At 46.0% G+C, this 18,659-nt stretch overlaps 1 protein-coding gene across 4 annotated transcripts in view; it reads right to left on the reverse strand.

Annotated features, from left to right (window-relative positions):
• Positions 1-8,462: 8,462 nt before the first annotated feature.
• Positions 8,463-18,659, reverse strand: part of LOC143837062 (pleckstrin homology-like domain family B member 3) — a 52,553-nt gene continuing 42,356 nt past the window's right edge. For all 4 annotated transcript variants that reach the window (XM_077336484.1, XM_077336485.1, XM_077336486.1 and 1 more), the window contains 4 exons: positions 15,216-15,272; positions 14,174-14,393; positions 12,334-12,419; positions 8,463-9,478 (listed from right to left, as the gene is read on the reverse strand). In XM_077336484.1, the coding sequence (XP_077192599.1) occupies positions 9,344-9,478; positions 12,334-12,419; positions 14,174-14,393; positions 15,216-15,272 (498 nt within the window). In that variant the 3' untranslated portion in view covers positions 8,463-9,343. The remainder of the gene's footprint in view (positions 9,479-12,333; positions 12,420-14,173; positions 14,394-15,215; positions 15,273-18,659) is intronic.

The raw sequence follows: 18,659 nt of genomic DNA on the forward strand, positions 1-18,659 counted from the left end.
AGACTTGTGATCAGATAAGGGTGGCATTCAAAAAGCACTATTCATCTATGATTCGATGCATAGGCATTTTTACGAATTATGCATTTTCAAACAAAAATTAGCAGGTATTGCGTTGGCTTTAGAATATGAAGAAAGGGGACTGGTTGTCTGCATTGATTGACAGGTGGAAGCACAATGCGTATAAGGTGTGTTGCTCTCTTTTGCCATTTCCAGCAGCAGTTGTGGCAGGTGAGACGCATGAAAAGGCGGAGAGAAAGGGAAGACAGCAGAATAGGTGAGGATTGGCTCAGAAGCGCGAAAAATTTAGCGCTTTGCCATTCAGCTTTTTTAACTGATGTGCGGAAATACCCTGTGAGTCCACCAAAGAAGCAAGCACTTGACGAAATGAGTTTGACTGGGTTTTCGTGTGAACAACAGTGACATCTGAAATAAGAAATCAACAACAATCTTGTCAAAATGTACATGCATTCTTTCTAAGGAATTGAATATTACATTTCTGTAAAAAACATTTTTGATTTGGGATTTTGAGTTTATTAAAGGTACCCCCTGTGCAAGCACCGAGTCATGTCTGACCCTTGGGGTGACGCCCTCCAGCGTTTTCATGGCAGACTCAATATGGGGTGGTTTTCCAGTGCCTTCCCCAGTCATTACCGTTTACCCCCCAGCAAGCTGGGTACTCATTTTACCCACCTCGGAAGGATGGAAGGCTGAGTCAACCTTGAGCCGGCTGCTGGGATCGAACTCCCAGCCTCATGGGCAGACAGCTTCAGACAGCATGACTTCTGCCTTACCACTCTGCGCCACAAGAGGCTCTTTGTGGCACAGAGTGGTAAGGTTTATTTGAGTTTATTACACAGGGCTTTTTAGCACAGTGATTCCTGGTCTGTTGCATATCCCCAGACATTGGGCAACCCCCTTGTTGCTCTCTTGCTTACCTCCAGATGGTTACGTAACCAAAATGTGGCCACATGGTGAATAAGTTAAACAAAAATGAGGTCATGTGAGACAAAACTAAGCAATTTTACAAGTGTAATCAAACAGCTTCTGCTTCTGTGCAAACAAAACAAGTTTGTCATTTAGGGAATGAATCTTCCTTAAGTCTTAGTTCTCAAACCATTTCTAGTAAAGAAACTTGTTTTCGCTGAACTTTGTCTGGAGAACTCAAGATCTTTATCACGTCTGTCAAACTGCAGGAAGGCTATTTGTAGAGCTTTTGACCATATGCTTTCCTGCAGCATTCAAAGTCCAACGAAAACAATTTAATTACTAGAAATTGTTTGAGAATTAAGACTTAAGGAGGATTCGTTCCCTAAATGACAACATGTTTTGTTTGTATTGAAGCTACTTGATTACACTAGTAAAATTTCTTATTTACATTTTTTGCCTCACACAGATTCATTTTTGTTTGGGGTAGTCAAACTGCGGCCCTCCAGATGTGCATGGACTACAATTCCCAGAAGCCCCTGCCAGCGAATGCTGGCAGGGGCTTCTGGGAATTGTAGTCCATGCACATCTGGAGGGCCGCAGTTTGACTACCCCTGCTGGAGACCTCCTGAGATGACAACTGATCTTCAGGCAACAGAGATCAGTCCCCCTGGAGAAAATGGCCTCTCTAGAAGGTGGAATCTATGGCATTATACCCCATTGAAGTCCTTCTCCCCACAAACTCTGCCCTCCCCAGACTCCGCTCCTCAAATCTTCAGTAATTTCCTGGCCAAAAGTTGGCAAACCTAAGAAAAACCTGACTGTATGGAACCCATTGCTGCTTGTTAGATGCTTTCAAACCGCAGCTGTGCCATACCAAGAAGTTGGAAGATTGCTTGAGCCCCATCAGTAGCCTGGAAAGGGAAGTTCGGCTTAATTGGAGAACAAGAGAAACATTCTGAGAAATCGGTTTTGAGAAGTTGACTCTGGAAATGGACTGGAGACAAAGAGATGTTTCAAAGCCAGGAAGCGAATCCCTCTTGTGCATTGCATAGCAGGTTCACACACAGAGTTGCCAACTCCAGCCTGGATTATTCCTGGAGATTCTCTCTTCCAAGTACTGACACTGTTTAGCTTCTGGGATCCGATGAGATCAGGCTCTACCAGGGGTGACCAAACTATGGCCTTCCAGATGTCCATGGACTACAATTCCCATGAGCCCCTGGGAATTGTAGTCCTTGGGCATCTGGAGAGCCACAATATGCCCATCCCTGATATGAACACAAGCAGCTGTTTTGTACTGAATCAGACCACTGATCCAAAGTCAGTCATGTCTGCTTAAATGGCGATGGGTCTTCAGGGTCTCAGGTTTTCCCATCACTTCCTGCCTGGTCCCTGTAACTGGAAATATCAGGAATTGATCCTGAGATCTTCTGCATGTCAAGCAGATGTTCTCCCAATGAGCCCCAGCTGTTCCCATGTAAACGTGTAAAATATATGCTGTCAAAGTGATAGAACAGGGGCAGGGAAAGGGTGCTTTTCTTATCCTGGCTTTTGAGGAATGATTTTAATATAAATATCTATGTTCAGGTTGAAATAGCTCGCTGTGTTGGTCTAAAGCAGCAGAACAGATACTGAGGCCAATGGGATCTTTAAGACCAACAAGGTTTTATTCTAGGTGCGAGATTATGGGTGCACAGCACACTTCATCAGACAATGACGTGGAAATAACCTCAGCACATAAGGAGAAAGAGGGTCCAGCATAATGGTGATGTTTACTAGAAAAAAAGGCGTGACAGGAATAACAAGCCAAATTACACGATCATCCTTCAACTCTGCATAAAAGAAACATTAAAGGTAAAGGTATCCCCTGTGCAAGCACTGGGTCATGTCTGACCCTTGGGGTGATGCCCTCTAGCGTTTTCATGGCAGACTCAATGCGGGGTGGTTTGCCAGTGCCTTCCCCAGTCATGACCGTTTACCCCCCAGCAAGCTGGGTACTCATTTTACCGACCTCGGAAGGATGAGTCAACCTTGAGCCGGCTGCTGGGACTGAACTCCCAGCTTCATGGGCAGAGCTTTCAGACTGCATGTCTGCTGCCTTACCACTCTGAGCCACAAGAGGCTCTAAAAGAAATATTATAAGGGAAATAATAATAAGACTTGGTACTTACCCTTCCCTTTTTACTACCCAGCCAGAGCCAGCTTGGTGTAATGGTTACAGAGTGTGGACTTCTAAGCTGGCAAGTTGGGTTTGATTCCTCGCTCTCCCACATGCAACTATCTGGCTGGTCTTGGGCTCGCCACAACAATGATAAAGCTGTTCTGAACGAGTAATAATATCAGGGCTCTCTCAGCCTCACCTCCTTCACAGGGATTCTGGGGAAGGGAAGGAGATTGTAAGCTGCTTTGAGACTCCTTTGGGTAGAGACTGATTGCACATGGAGGAAGAAGAGTGGGGAATCAAGCCTGGATCTCCAGATTAGAGGTCACCGCACTTAACCACGGGACCATGTTGGCTCTCATAAAAATGTCAAGATTAAAGACTAAGGGAAGGGTGCCTTCCCAATTATTGAACTTGGGAGTAATTAAAAGTCAGCATGCCACTATGCTCAATCCATATTCACCCAAGCATGGAGAGTTCTGTCCCCAGACTTGAGAATCAAATTTCAATCTCCCTTCCTAAATTACGTTACATTGTGTAGAATCACTATCCAATTCTATTACCCCAAATAAACAAAATAAACTGAAGAGGATCTATGGCCCTTTTGGGGGACTGTTAGCATATGTTGTGAGATAAGAAACCAATATCTCTGTTGAGTCCTGGGGACATCCTTATTTTGAGTGCTGTCATGACTTGCAACTCAGTAATTTCCCTTTCCAGTCTATTTTTAAAGTTCCATTGTAATAGAACAGTTACTTTGAGGTCATACAGTCCCTTGACTGTTTCTTACACTGTTCTGCATTCCTCAAGGGTGATTGATCCCACACCAATATGGAAACAGATCAAATCTTTTTTTTTCTCAATGTGTTCTAAGTTTTACATGGGTATTATAGACTAGGGTTTTGGAGGACGGGGGACTATTTTACCATTTTTACTATAACCATTTTACTATTTTTACTGTTGTGCAGAAATAATTCTTGTGCTGTTTGTCACAACAGAGTAAGAGCCAAATTTGGTTGCAGGTCATCCCTCCCTCCCTATGAAGCAGCCTCTCTCAACCTTTTCTATCACAGAGAATCCCCTGAAATATTCTTCAGGCTTCGAGTAACCCTAGAAGCAGTGTGATTGTGCGAAATATGTTTGGGAAGCATAGCTGTGTACATGCCCACCTGGGACCCCTCTCCTTCCCTCCCCCTCCAGGCCCATCATTGGCCTTTTTTGGGGGGGGGGAGTTGACATGACCATATTTCATCATATCACCCAAAAATGTCTAACATTTTTTAAATATATTTAAAACGTATTAACTCCCACCCATTTAGGAAACCCTTCCAGGGTTGTCAAGAAACCCCAGGGTTTCACAACACCCTAGTTGAGAAAGCCTGCTATAATGTAACCTGCATATTCTGAAAACCTCTGTTTGTTGGCAGCAAAGGGAGAGGTTAAAGTTTCGAGCTCCCCCTTGGGCAATGCCTGGCAATTTCAAGGGTGAAGCCTAAGCAGGTTGGGTTTTGGGGAGGGGAGAGACTTGTAAAGGCCCAACTTCCCAAGCTGATGTTTTCTCCAGGTGAACTGACTTCTCGTGCCTGGAGACCCAGGAGACCTCTGGCCCCCACCTGGAGGTTGGCAACCATAGGAGATGTGATTCAATCATTGGGCCTCTGCTAATCACAGAGAGCCTCTCAACATGGCTGCCGGTATTTTTAAAGGGGAGAAAATTTTGTTTTGTTGAAAGACATTGTCTCTTTTCCTTTAAGGAGTCCATAGTTGCATAGGGGTAAGCAAACCACATTCAGCAAAAATGAGTGAGCTTGAAGGGTTAAAATAATCTCTCCTTTCCCAGAAAGCTCAGATGCAAATATTTTTGTTTTATGGACAGCATTTGAGTTGATCTGTATGATTTGTAACATCTGGTTCTTGCCCTAAGTTCACCAGTTACAAAACACAGAGCAATCACAGGCATGTATGATCCAGCCGTTAGAGCAGGGTGGCCAAAATGTGGCTCTCCAGATGTCCATGGACTACAATTCCCATGAGCCCCTGCCAGCGTTTGCTGGAGGACCACAGGTTGACTACCCCTGATCTATGGTACCTCTGAAGTTAACATGGAGCTGTTACCGGCAAACTGTAGTGTAGACTGTCTCAGTATAGCACAAAATATTCATCTATGCCTTTCGTTTGGGTTTAGCTCCCCCTCTGTCCATCAGGTGAACAGCAGCAACTGACTGCTTCCTGAGAGCCAGCTTGGTGTAGCGCAGTGGTTCTCAACCTTCCTAATGCCGCGATCCTTTAATCCAGTTCCTCATGTTGTGGTGACCCCCAGCCATAAAATGATTTCAAGGGTTCTTTCACAGAAATCAAACTGAACCTGACCAATGGCGTGAAGATCCATTGTTCATGAGCGTATATAAATTCGTTGTAAATTGTATATAAATTGGCGGGCGCCTTCATAAGGAGCGGCAAGAGTGACGGCGCCCTCCCCCACGTTGCTCACCCTTCTGACCCCTGTGAAAGGGTCATTCGACCCCCGATGGCGTCCCAATCCTCAGGTTGAGAACCACTGGTGTAGTGCTTAGGAGTGCGGACTTCTAATCTGGTGAGCCGGGTTTGATTCCCTGCTCCCCCACATGCAGCCAGCTGGGTGACCTTGGGCTCGCCACGGCACTGCTAAAACTGTTCTGACCGAGCAGGAATATCAGGGCTCTCTCAGCCTCACCCACCCCACAGGGTGTCTGTTGTGGGGAGAGGAAAAGGAAGGCAAATCTCAGCTACTTTGAGACTCCTTCGGGTAGAGAAAAGCGGCATATAAGAACCAACTCTTCTTCTTCTTCAGTAATATCAGGGCTCTCTCTGCCTCACCTCCTTCACAGGGTGTCTGTTGTGGGGAGAGGAAGGGAAGGCGATTGTAGGCCACTTTGAGACTCCTTCTGGTAGAGAAAAGCAGCATATAAGAACAAACTCTCCTCCTTCAGTAATATCAGGGCTCTGTCAGCCTCACCTCCCTCACAGGGTGTCTGTTGTGGGGAGAGGTAAGGTGAATGTAAACCACTTTGAGACTCCTTTGGGTAGAGAAAAGCAGGATGTGAGAACCAGTTCTTCTTCTTCTTCTTTTTCTTCTTCTTCGTGAGTTGCTGTTAACCACCCCCCCCCCCCGAACCTGAATGCTACAAAACTGAAGTTGCATTACTGAAAAATAAAATGCAGAACTAACCTCCAGACTACAGAGAAGTGTTCCCTGGGAGAGAAAGGGCTGCTTCAGAGGATGAAGTTCATGGCATTATAACCCTCTTCTGCCCTCCCCAGGTTTCACATTCCATCTCCAAAGCTTTGCAACCCAGAGTTGGCAACTGCATCTAGGACAGGGTCGTGCATGAGATCCCTTGCCTTTTAATTGTGGCACATTCGATCCCTGTGTTCGGGCTGTGAGTAGAGAACATTGGGAAGAGGCTCCAGAGGGGAGTTTGTGTGTGAGAGAGAAGGGATCTTAGCATCCTTTCTGTCTCCCCCTTTGTGGCTACCCCTTATTAGATGGATGGCTCATTAGATGGATGGCTTATTAGATGGATGGCTCATGGGAATTGTAGTACATGGACATCTGGAGAACTACAGTTTGGCCACCCCTGGCTTAGACTCTTGGCTCTGTTGGCAGAGTTTAAATTTGCAAAGAGGTGCACAGCACAAGGCTACTTAAAAGAATAAAATAGTTTTATTATGAAGAGAAACCACTTTATACAGAGAGTCCCATAGTCTCTGACTAACATCCTGTCTGTTCTGGAGGCAAGTGAGAAGGAAGTAGGCTCGAAGGAGCTGGAAGTCTCCAATGAGTCAATTGGGATGCATTTGAAAAATGTCAGGAAGTTCTCAATGGAACTATGCTAAATACCCATCTACTCTGATGCCCCCTGCAGGACATTCTTCAGATATGCTGTTGAATCATGTACCCTACAGACCTTTCATATTCCAACAGCCCCTTCGTGCCCCACTTGGAAGGTATGTGTGACATCATTCATTGCTAACCCCAGGTTGGGAAATTGCAGGATGTTTGGTGGTGGAGCTTGAGAAAGGTAGGGCTTGGGAAGTGATTCAACAGGGAGCATTTTTCAAAGGAGCCATTTTTTTTCAGGGCTCTGTGGTCCAAAGACCTGCTGTAATTGCAGGAGATCTCCAGGCTCTACCTAGAACCCTGTAACCCTGTAGCATTTGTTACATGCTACACCTGCCTTTGACCTTGGTCTTATCCTTACTGTGAAGAGGGAATCAGGGGACCAGTCGAGCATCCCGGAACCTCATTTCCAGTTGCATAACCAGAAATAACATCATTGCATTGCAGGATGCTCTAGAATTTACCTGAAACTATAGAGCTTTGGGGAAATCTTAGTGTCCTGTGATGCATTGAAGACAGGCCAGCCTACCCTATGTCCATTCAAAGAGGAAACAAGTTTTCTGGCTGGCTGGAGGCGGCAGGTTTAGTGTGGTGATTAGGAGTGCGGACTTCTAATCTGGTGAGCTGGGTTTGATTCCGCGCTCCCCCACATGCAGCCATCTGGGTGACCTTAGGCTCACCATAGTACAGATAAAGCTGTTCTGACTGAGCAGGGCTCTCTCAGTCTCACCTCCCTCACAGGGTGTCTGTTGTGGGGAGAGGAAAGGGAAGGCGAATGGAAGCCGCTTTGAGACTCCTTCGGGTAGAGAAGAGCGGCATATACGAACCAACTCTTCTTCTTCTTCAGTAATATCAAGGCTCTCTCAGCCTCCCCTCCCTCACAGGGTGTCTGTTGTGGGGAGAGGAAAGGGAAGGCGAATGGAAGCCGCTTTGAGACTCCTTCGGGTAGAGAAGAGCGGCATATATGAACCAACTCTTCTTCTTCAGTAATATCAGAGCTCTCTCAGTCTCACCTCCCTCACAGGGTGTCTGTTGTGGGGAGAGGAAAGGGAAGGCGAATGGAAGCTGGTTTGAGACTCCTTCAGGTAGAGAAGAGCGGCATATAAGAACCAGCTCTTCTTCTTTTTCTCCATTTAGGACCTGGGAAGGGGAGATCCTGCTTGTCCTTAATCCTCTTTTCCGTGCTCCAGATTGCCCCTCTATCCCAGTTGTGCTCTTGGTGAAAATTCCAAAAGAATGTTTTTAAAATCAGTTCAAAGTCCTGTGGAGTTGGATTGTGGGCAAGGAAACAGACAAGCCAGTGCGATTTGGGGGAAAGCACAGAGAGATCTGGACTGGTAGAGACCAGCTGCCCCACCCCTGGATCTGGACAGGGCTGCCCTTAAAGCTCTGATCTGCTCTCCTAGGCATGCTTGAGAGGCGTGTATAGTGCAATATTTTAACAGAGGACAAAGAGAGAGGTGCCCTTTGCAAGTAAATCTAAAGAGTCTCATATCTGTTTCCATTTGACAGGTTTATGTAATAAATAGTCTACAGTTTTTACACAGTTCCCTTGAAACAGTGTCCCAGCTATTCAAAAGAGACCCAAAGCATACAATAAATACAAGAGCTGTACACTGTCTTGTCATCCTGTTTACAAGGTACGGCAGTTCCCTCAAGACGGTTCCCTGCACGTAGAAACATCTTCCATATTCCAGACAAACTCATGTCAAGGCACCATGGCAAAGTATTGTGGGACGAAAGCCTCAAATGCTTGCGGGAATCTAAGTGCGAGGGACGTGGGAATCAGAGCTGCTGTGAGCGGTCAAAACCAAGGCCTAATCTGACCTCGTGCAGAGTAAGTCTCATCTTCTACTTGGTGGTGAAGGCGGACAGGGCAGTCGAATCTTTCCCGCTCCGCGGAAGTTCTGGCCAACTCACTAGTTAAAATTCATACAAAATCTCTTCTCTCCAAAGTCTCTTGCTTCTTCAGCAGATGATATCCAACCAGGGCAGGCCCCAGAGATGTTGATTCGAATTCAGCGCAAATTTGATTTCATAAAACTGACAGCGGTTCGCATCCACAAAGTCCATCGACTGAGATGCAGTCCTTTCCTAATTGCTCCGATCTTGTTTTTTAAATTAGGATCTTCAGGCAGGCTCCAGCAATTCTATGATGGGGCCCGTTGGGTACACAGACACCGTCCTTTTGATCCAACGATTGGATGAACTACATGCTTCCAATCAAAAACACACAGCCTCTCCCGTTGGCTACTGTGCTGTCAACCCCCTCTTTGGGGGTGGAGTTCTACATCACGCAAGGAAGCACCTTGGGACTGGAGGTCATAGTGCAGAGGTCAAATGTGCAAAGTCAAGTCCTGGGCAGATCACGCCCATTAGTAGCGAGCATTCTCCTCTGCTGCAGTAACGATCGCGTCTATCCAGATGCGCATGGCCTCGGGGCTGGGCGCCACCATACAGAAGAGGCGGTCATAGGTCTTGACGCAGAAAGTCAGCTTGGGATTGGGGCTCTGGTGAAAGGAAGCAAAGGTTGAAATGACAAAAAAGAAAGTTATTTCACACATACATCATCTGGCAGTCTTTATTCCAGACCTCAGTTTAATTTGTTGGCACCTTAGATTTTTAAACTTTCTGGTAAATGATCCAAATGTGTAGTTTCCTATTTGGAGGGGGTGTTAAAAAGGAAATATTATATTATCAGTGGCAAATTTCCTATCTGTCGCAGTGAGAGAGCAGTTAAAATTGTCAGGTCAGTGTAAGAAGTGTATTTTGCTTCTCTGCTAAGAACTAGATGACATTTGAATTGGGTATTTGTGGTGTGGCAGTCGAATGAGAAAAAGCTGCCTTGGGTCCCATAGGGATGGGCATGAACCAGAGGCATTTGGTTTGTATGAGTTCGTGGTTCAAGGCCAAACCACAAACTGAATCGAGAGGTTCATTCTTGAACTAAACTGGTTTGTGGCCCTGCAAACCCTATTGAAAGGATTTGTAGTTCCTTTATACAGGTTTTGTAAAAAGCGCAAAAAAAACAGCTGAGCAGGTGGGAGCAGGCTGCTCCTCACTGCTCAGCTGCTTTTTGTACTATCTTGTGCTTAAGTTTAAAGAGAGTAAACAAGAAAGCATAAAAAGCTGCTTTAATTTTTAAATGGACTGCACAAGAAAGTGCAGAGCAGCTGAGTGGCACAGAGCAAACTGTTTTTGTGGCTTTCTTGAGGAACAGAAAGCAATGGTTTAAAGGGACTTGCAGTCCCTTAAAGAGCCTTGCAGTCCCTTTAAACATCTGTTTTCTGCTTTATCCACAAACCACCACACACTGTTCTAAAAGTTTGTAGAAGTTCATGATGATCGACCCATCGCAAACTTCAGTTCACAAACTGCAGACAGGGCAGAATTCATGACGAATTTTGCTTTGTGGGTTGGTTTGTGCTCACCCTTACCCAGCAGCAAGACTCACCTGGGCAGAGCAGAATGGGTGCAATGGCACAAAAATGCAATAGCCTCAGCAACAGGGCAGCCTTTGCTGTCTGGCTCAGGGAAGGTCAAAGGGTATGGATGGGAGCATGCTTGGGTGAAAGAATAATGGTTCAGTATTTTGCATGGTACTTTGCAACCTGGAAGGTGGTGAGGGAGGGGGGAAAGGCAAAAGTGCTCGATGCCAGCCCACAGCACTGCTCTGGGTCAGAGAGACTCCTGCTCTGTGGGGAGGCCTGGAGCATTTTTAAGATGTGAGACATGGCAGTTTTTAAAGAGGGAGTTGTTGCATCTGGCTGCCCTGCAGCACAGCACAGCTTTCCTGACCCGGAGCAGCAGTGCGGGAGGCATCAGGCATCTTTGCTTTTGGATTACATTATATTAGATTTATTTATTCTGGATTTCATTATACTGGAATTGCATTGTAACAAAATTACATTATTCTTTTTTTTAAATAATAAAACCAGATTGATCTGAACCTCCAAAGAGGTGGGTGGGAAGGGGGCTCCTTCATAATCAAAAGGTTGAAAAAGTCTGTCCTAGTACAAAATTTGTTCTGTACTAATTCAGCCCAACAGAACACAAGATTTTAAGTTGAGTTTCCTGTTTTGCATTCACAGGGAGAAAGACAGTGGGTGCTTTCACACATGCTAGATCATGCTATTTGTTATTGTTATTTGTTATATTGATATCTGTTATATTGTTATTGTTATTTTGATATTATTCTATGTAAATATTCTATATGTTTTATGTAAACTGCCCAGAGCCGTAGGGAAGGGCAGTATAAAAATATGAATGAATGAATGAATGAATGAATGAATGAATGAATGAATGAATGAATGAATGAATGAATGAATGAATGAATGAATGAATGAACGAATGCAGCTTCAAGCCACTCCACCGACAGTTTGCAAGTGGATTTTGCCATTTCTCACAGACTATTTCCATAGTAGGGTTATCATTTGGATTTGCATTTTTAAAGGGCCGAGTTTTCGTCCATTTCCGCACTGAAATTTACCTCTTTGGGCGCAGAACAAAATTGCCCCCTCACTTGCCCTGCAGCAAAGGAATCTCCAAAAAAACTGGCATTCATTTTTTAAACCAAGGTCTGATGGACTCCAATTCAGAGCTGCCCAACACACAAATGCATGCAATCGAGATTTTCTCCACATCCACCATTTTAAGTTGTTTGGGAACCCTTTCCTAGTCACCATCCTCCCTTCCCCTCCCTCCCTCCATTCCAAAAAATATGTTTTTTTATTTTTAAAGGGGTATCGTGTTATAACACTGTTTCTAAAAAAAAAAAAAAGCAGTTTTGCAGTATTACACAGCAGTGTAGTAATGTTATAACATTATAACATTAGAACCGTTGTTTAAAATTACATTTGGGACACTTTGGGGGAAGCAGGGAGGTGATCAAGAGCGCAGAATGGTGGGATTAAGGGGCTTTTGCAAAAAAACACCTTTTTTGAAAAGGGGAAGGGAGCAAAGCATGACGGGAGGCTGCCTCAGACTCAGTGCAGAAAGCACATCACAAATTTCAGCCTGGGAAATAAAGGGAGGGAAGCCAAATGTGGAAAGGCTAGAATCAACTCACAGCATCCAAAGGAAATCCAAAGTGTGACTAAAACAAGGAATGTCTCCTAATGTGGAAACGGTCACAGTCAAATCCAGTTGCCAAGTAGATTGACAGTGCAACGGAATTCCCAATCCATTTGGCCCTGCAATGAGCCCTGCAAATCCAGCCCCACAATGGGGTTTTCATAGAATCATAGAGTTGGAAGGGGCCATACAGGCCATCTAGTCCAACCCTCTGCTCCATGCAAGATCAGCTCAAAGCATCCATGATATTGAGAGGAGAGCCCCAGGGGAAAAGGAAACCTTTCCTCAATACCTTGAAGGCACTGCGGAGATGGTCATAATAGACTTCTTCAATCGCTTGGAAGTAAATCACACCTTTGAGCTTGGTCTCTTCTTTGTCTGGAATGAGAAAAAGACAGGGATTCGCATTCATGAGGGAAGTCGAAGGAAGTGGAAAGGGTGGTGGGACGGAATGCAGGGAAAGAGGGGGAAAGGCATGCCTCTTGGGTGTGCAGCTCCGTTCCCAAAGACACGCATACCACCCCGAGACTCAATGTGCCTAAGGACATGCAAAGAGAGGCCATGCTTAGATGGTGTTCGCAGAGAAATTCTAAAAAACATGGGGAGAAAAAGAGATTTTTCATCTGAGTTTTCATCTGAGTACCGCCCTGAGCCTTCGGGGAGGGCGATATATAAATATGAATGAATGAATGAATGAATGAATGAATGAATGAATGAATGAATGAATGAATGAATGAATGAATGAATGAATGAATGAACGGAGAAAGGAAATAAACACACACACGTTTTTAGGTGCATGGAGAGCACAGAGATAAGCTTGACTGTGTGAGAGGAGAAATCGCACAAACTGAATGGGTAACGGAAATAGTTCTGAAAAGATCAGGAATGGGAATTAACAAATTTGTTTTTAGAGCCTTGTACAGACGGCCTTGATCAAAGAGACACAAGATCAGAGAGGTACAGGAAACAGGGTGTTATGTGTGTTTGTTTGTTGTTTCGATTTATCGGCCACCCCTTCAGGCTCAGGGCAGATAACAACAAAGTAATAGTTACATAAAAATCAACAATAAGACCATTATGAGCATCTGCATTTTATTTTATTTATATCCCACTTTTGGGCTTGCAGTTTGGACTCAAATTGGCTTGGAAATTGTCTTCCCCTTCTCCGTTTCCCCACAACAACCCTGTGAGGCAGGCCAAGCTGAATGTTTGTGACAGGTCCAAGGTCACTCACTGAGCTTCTATGGGAGAAGTAGGGATTCGAACCTGGGTTGCCCGGGGTCCTCTATCCATGATACAGGCTCTCTAGTGTAGGGGTAGTCAAACTGCAGCCCTCCAGATGTCCGTGGACTACAGTTCCCAGGAGCCCCTGACAGCGAATGCTGGCAGATGTCCGTGGACTACAGTTCCCAGGAGCCCCTGTCAGCGAATGCTGGCAGGGGCTCCTGGGAATTGTAGTCCACGGACATCTGGAGGGCCGCAGTTTGACTACCCCTGCTCTAGTGTGTAGACAGCCAGGTTCAAATTCTCACTGTGGAATCACAGATATCCTGATGATTTGATACACTTAGCATATTTCTAGAATTCTTTCCAACTGTATTGAATTTCCCAGGTGGTTCACAATACATGTTTAGAAAATAACTGAAAATCGTTATGCAGGTAAATAAGAGAATTCATTCTCCGCAGCCACCACAGTCTAAATCCAAAGACCTGGAAACCACCTGGAAGTCATCATGGGTAGCATCACACTGGCTTAATACCTTCACAGTAGCATACCCCAGTAAAAATGGTTTCTGGGGCATTTTGCACAAGCTTCAAGGGCAGCCCCACTCAGACTGTGTCCCAGTAGTCAAGTCTGAGTGTTACTAAAGCATCTGTCACCAGCAAGGTTGGAAGATGGGCAAGACCAAATGCATCCAACAATCAGGCCTATGGAAAATCCAGGGGGAAAAAAAGATGTGGATTGTTTCTTGTTTGACATCAAAAGCTTGGTGGGTGGGGCTACAAGGAAGGTGTAAGTTTTTTCCGTTTTCCCATTTATTTGATCCGAACTGCCCCCTTGAGTTGCTGTTTGATCTCAGGCACCTTGCATCATTCAGCACACGCTGGACAGAGGATGTACTTTATCTCACCTGCATAGTACGCCAGGACACGCTTCTGCCGGTCAAAGGTGAACCAGCGCTTTTTCCAGGTCTTGATTCTTCCACCCATCTTGACAAGGTAACCTTTGCAGGCCTTGCTGCTTACCCACACCTGCGGGCAGGTATCCACGCTGTGCCCCGACGCCTCCAGGTGTTTACGCAGGTCAAACACAGCCGGTTTGGCCTCCCAGATCTCCACAGGATCGGGAGTCTGCAGGAGAGGGACACACAGAGAAGCTTAAATTCAAGAGAGGTAGAGGACAGCATAGCCTATTGTATGAGGGGCTTTATTTTCTCATACAAGGACACCCAAGACATTTGCTGGTTTCAGACTAGAGCAAAGATACATGCCCATCCAAGATCATTTCAAAGCTTTATTGGTTGGCAGAAGAGCTAGATTTAAATCCAGTAGCACCTAAAAGACCAACAAGATCTTCCAGGTAAGTCCTCTTTGCATCTTATGAAAAAGGAGAGCTGCGGTTTTATACTCCCTTTTGACTACCCACAGGAGTCCTAAAGTGACTTACAAACATCTTTCCTTTCCTCTCCCCCCCAACCACATCCAGTGAGGTAGGTGGGGTGGAGAAAGCTCTGGGAGAGCTGGGACTGGCCCAAGGTCACCGAGCTGGCTGCATGTGGAGGAGGAGCAGATAATCAAACCCGGTTCTCCAGGTTAGAGCCCATCATGCTAAACCACTACCCACCACTGTCTCTCAAGGGATGAAGGGAGTTTTGACTCTTGAAATCTCAAACCCTGAAAACCTTGGCCGTCTCTGAGGACTGAATGCCCACCCAACAGGCCCTTCCAGAACCACTAGCAATCTGGGAAACGCACTCCAGGCTTGCTTAGGCTGATTCCTGTCTTACTAAACAGTAAACGGGGGTTAACCTTAGCTGCTTCTGCTGCCCACCTGCGCGCACACAGGTTCTGGCACCGCGAACCCTGCCCAGGCTACCTGGCTCAAAAGGATGAATGAAAAGCCCCCGCCCAGGCTAATTCTATCCCAAAGACACCGCCCACAAGCCAACTTACCTTGGTCGACGGGGGCAACTCCATGCGCTTGGCCTCCTCGGCGGCTCTCTTGGCTTCCTGGGGGGAAACAGCCATAAGCCAAGTCTGCAGGGGCAAGGCAGGGCTGCAGGCATTGTGGGAAGGGGGGAGGGACAACCCCCCCCCTCGCCAGTTTCCTGGCATGGTTTAGAGCCCTGCCACCCAATCGTTCACATGAACGCTCAGACAGCAAGCTGACCGAGTGAAACTTTCAACTTCCTTGTTCTGGAACCCATGGGGAAGGCAGATGAAAAGGGTTACTTGAGGTCAGGAGAGGGGGAAGGATGCCTGGGTTCTATTCCTGAAATGGTGTCTGTCTCTAATGCGAAACAAGCAGGGGGTGGGGGGGGGGGTGCTAGTGAGTGAGATTCCTGGATTTTATATAATGGAACTTGGGAGTTGATAGGAAAGAGACTTGTGCATGAAAATCCTGGGGTCAGTTACTGTCTTTTGACAGGAAGGAAGAAATCTTAGCCTTTTAAGTTGAAAGGTACACTGCATGCCATTTTTAATTGATTTTAAGATATTTATGTAGGCAGGGTGTAAATACGCAAAGGAGGTGCACAGCAGCAGTTGCTTGGGCTAGTTACAGCCCTGGTAGTGTTATTCTGACCGAGCAGTCCTGTCAGGTCTCTCTCAGCCTCACCTACCACGCAGGGTGTTTGTTGTGGGGAGAGGAAAGGGAAGGCGAATGTAAGCCGCTTTGAGATTCCTTCGGGTAGAGAAAAGCGTCATATAAGAACCAACTCTTCTTCTTCTTCAGTAATATCAGAGATCTCTCAGCCTTACCTACCTCACAGGGTGTCTGTTGTGGGGAGAGGAAGGGAAGGCGATTGTAAACTACTTGGAGATTCCTTTGGGTAGTGAAAAGTGGAGCATAATTCTCTTAAAAACAAATATATTTATTGATAAAATTAATACCTTTGTAAAGAGGGAGAAGAGAGAAAGAATTAACAGTTTAACTGACTGGTGTTCTGGAGGCAATCAGGGAGGAAGTGTACTCAAAGGAGCAGGAAGTCTCCGATTGAACCTATCAGAATATAGGAGGAGATTATTTGAAAAACATCAGGAAGTTTCTAATCTAAATATGCTAACCACGCATCTCCTCGAATGCCCCCTGTAGGATATTCTCCGTGTACAGTTAAATCATGCACACTACAGAACTTGCAGATTCCAACAATTTGTACTCCGCTTCTCTCCAACAGGGGGCAGCAAAAGAGTGTAATGTCATTCTCCCTTGCTCCATTTTATCTTCATACCAACTTGGTGTAGTGGTTAGGAGTGCCGAATTCTAATCTGGCGAGCCAAGTTTGATTCCCCACTCCTCCACATGCAGCCAGCTTGGTGACTTTGGGCTCACCATAGCACTGATAAAGCTGTTCTGACCGAGCAGTAATATCAGGGCTCTCTCAGCCTCACCTCCCTCACAGGGTGTCTGTTGTGGGGAGAGGAATGGGAAAGCAATTGCAAGACACTTTGAGACTCCTTCAGGTAGAGAAAAGTGGCATATAAGAACCAATTCTCTTTTTCTTCTTCAGTAATCTCAGGGCTCTCTCAGCCTCACCTCCCTCACAGGGTGTCTGTTGTGGGGAGAGGAATGGGAAGGCGACTGTAAACCGCTTTGAGACTCCTTCGGGTAGGGAAAAGCAGCATATAAGAACCAACTCTTCTTCTTCTAACCTCATGAGTCAGATGAGGCTGAGGGAGTGACTGGCTCAAGGTCACTTGAGCTTCCATTGGCAGAGTAAGGATTCGAACCTGGATCTCCAACAACCTAGACTGATCCTCCACACACATCATCTCCCAGTGACAAGAGGGGGAAAAAATCTTTCTTCTGGAATAAACCTGACTCCACTGGATATACCACAATAATAATAAAATTAGCATCCTAAGCTATTTCAGAAGACATAAAATGTCAAACGCACAGTGAAATAAACCGGGGTTGTTCACCGGTAACTGTTGTTCACCGAGTATTTCCTCTGCAGGAAGACAGGGGGGACTGCGCATGAGCAGGCTTGCCTCAGTAAGGTTTTTGCAACTAAAAGCCTCTAGGTGGCGCTGCACGTCAGAAGCACAGCTCTTGGTCCTGCCCCAAGAAGCACATGCAGCACCTTCCACCCTCAGTACTGCTAGTGCCGGGGGCCGGAGGGAGGGCCTGTATTTCTGCTACAATTCAGCCCCACCCACAGCACCGTGAAACACCGGATAGCTCCTCCTAGTGGTGACTGTTGGTAAATGGCTGATATGTATGTTCAGATTTAGACAGGCTGTTGGAGTGAAAGGACTAACAACCTTAAAGCTGGCCTCGACCAGGACCTGGGCCTTTTCAGCTCTGGCCCCAGGCTGGTGGAACATGCTACCGGAAAACATTAAAGCCCTCTGGGACCTCAAACAATTCCAGAGGGCCTATAAAACGGAGCTGTTCCGCCAGGCCTGTGGTTGAGGATAGAAGAACAACATCTTGGACCCCCCCTGCTGAAAATTTATCCGCAAACTGAAAACCCCTCCAAGTTCTGCTCAACCCTGACCGGGGCTCATTTGAAAGGAGGCGGTTTTTACTAATATTATCGCTGTTAAAACATTTTCTTACACAACCGTTTTAAACTTTGTTGTTCACTGCCCTGAACCTATTAGGAGAGGGCAATATAGACATGTAATGTGTATTAATCATTTACTATTCCAACATGAGTTTTGGACTCAGAGCTCCCTTCTTCAGATGTAATCCTCCACTCAGCCGTGAGAAACATTCACACAGCTTGTAGGTTTTCTGCACTAGCAAAAGTATCTGCTGAGAGTCCAGGACGTTTGAGTTCATGGAAATAACAGGAGAGATGCTGGCCCCTCCCGAATCCACATCAGGGCCCTCCATATCAGCAGGTTCCTAATAAAAAGGCAGTCAAGAGAGAGACCCGTCTCCCAATCTCCCAGCTTCACATTTTGCCTTTTAGTCTGGGAGCAGTTTAGTGGCTGAGGGGGAGGTGGGTTACCAGCCTCCTGGTGGGGCCTAGACACCTCCAGATGACAGAGATCGGTTCCTCTGGAGAAAATGGCTTCTCTGGGGGGTGAACTTTATGGCACTGTATCCCACTGGGGTCCCATTTCTCCCCAAACCTCACCGTCTGCAGAGTCCACCCTAAAATCACCAAGTATTTCCCCACCCAGAGTTGGCAACTCAAGGTGTGAGGAGAGAGAGTTTGATAAGGCCATTATCACTTTGAAGGGGGTGAATAAGGAGGGGGTATCTTCCCCCACCCCCAAAGTTCCCAGTGCCACACATTAAAATGGATTACAGTTTCTATAAACCCACTGCGTTTTCATAGAACACAGCTGTGGAACTCACTGCCACAAGATGAAGAAGAGGAACTGGTTCTTATTTGCTGCTTTTCTCTGCCCAAAGAAGTCTCAAAGCGGCTTCCAATTGTCTTC

This window comes from Paroedura picta, chromosome 5 (assembly GCF_049243985.1).
Source record: "Paroedura picta isolate Pp20150507F chromosome 5, Ppicta_v3.0, whole genome shotgun sequence".
NCBI classification, from domain to species: Eukaryota; Metazoa; Chordata; class Lepidosauria; order Squamata; family Gekkonidae; genus Paroedura; species Paroedura picta.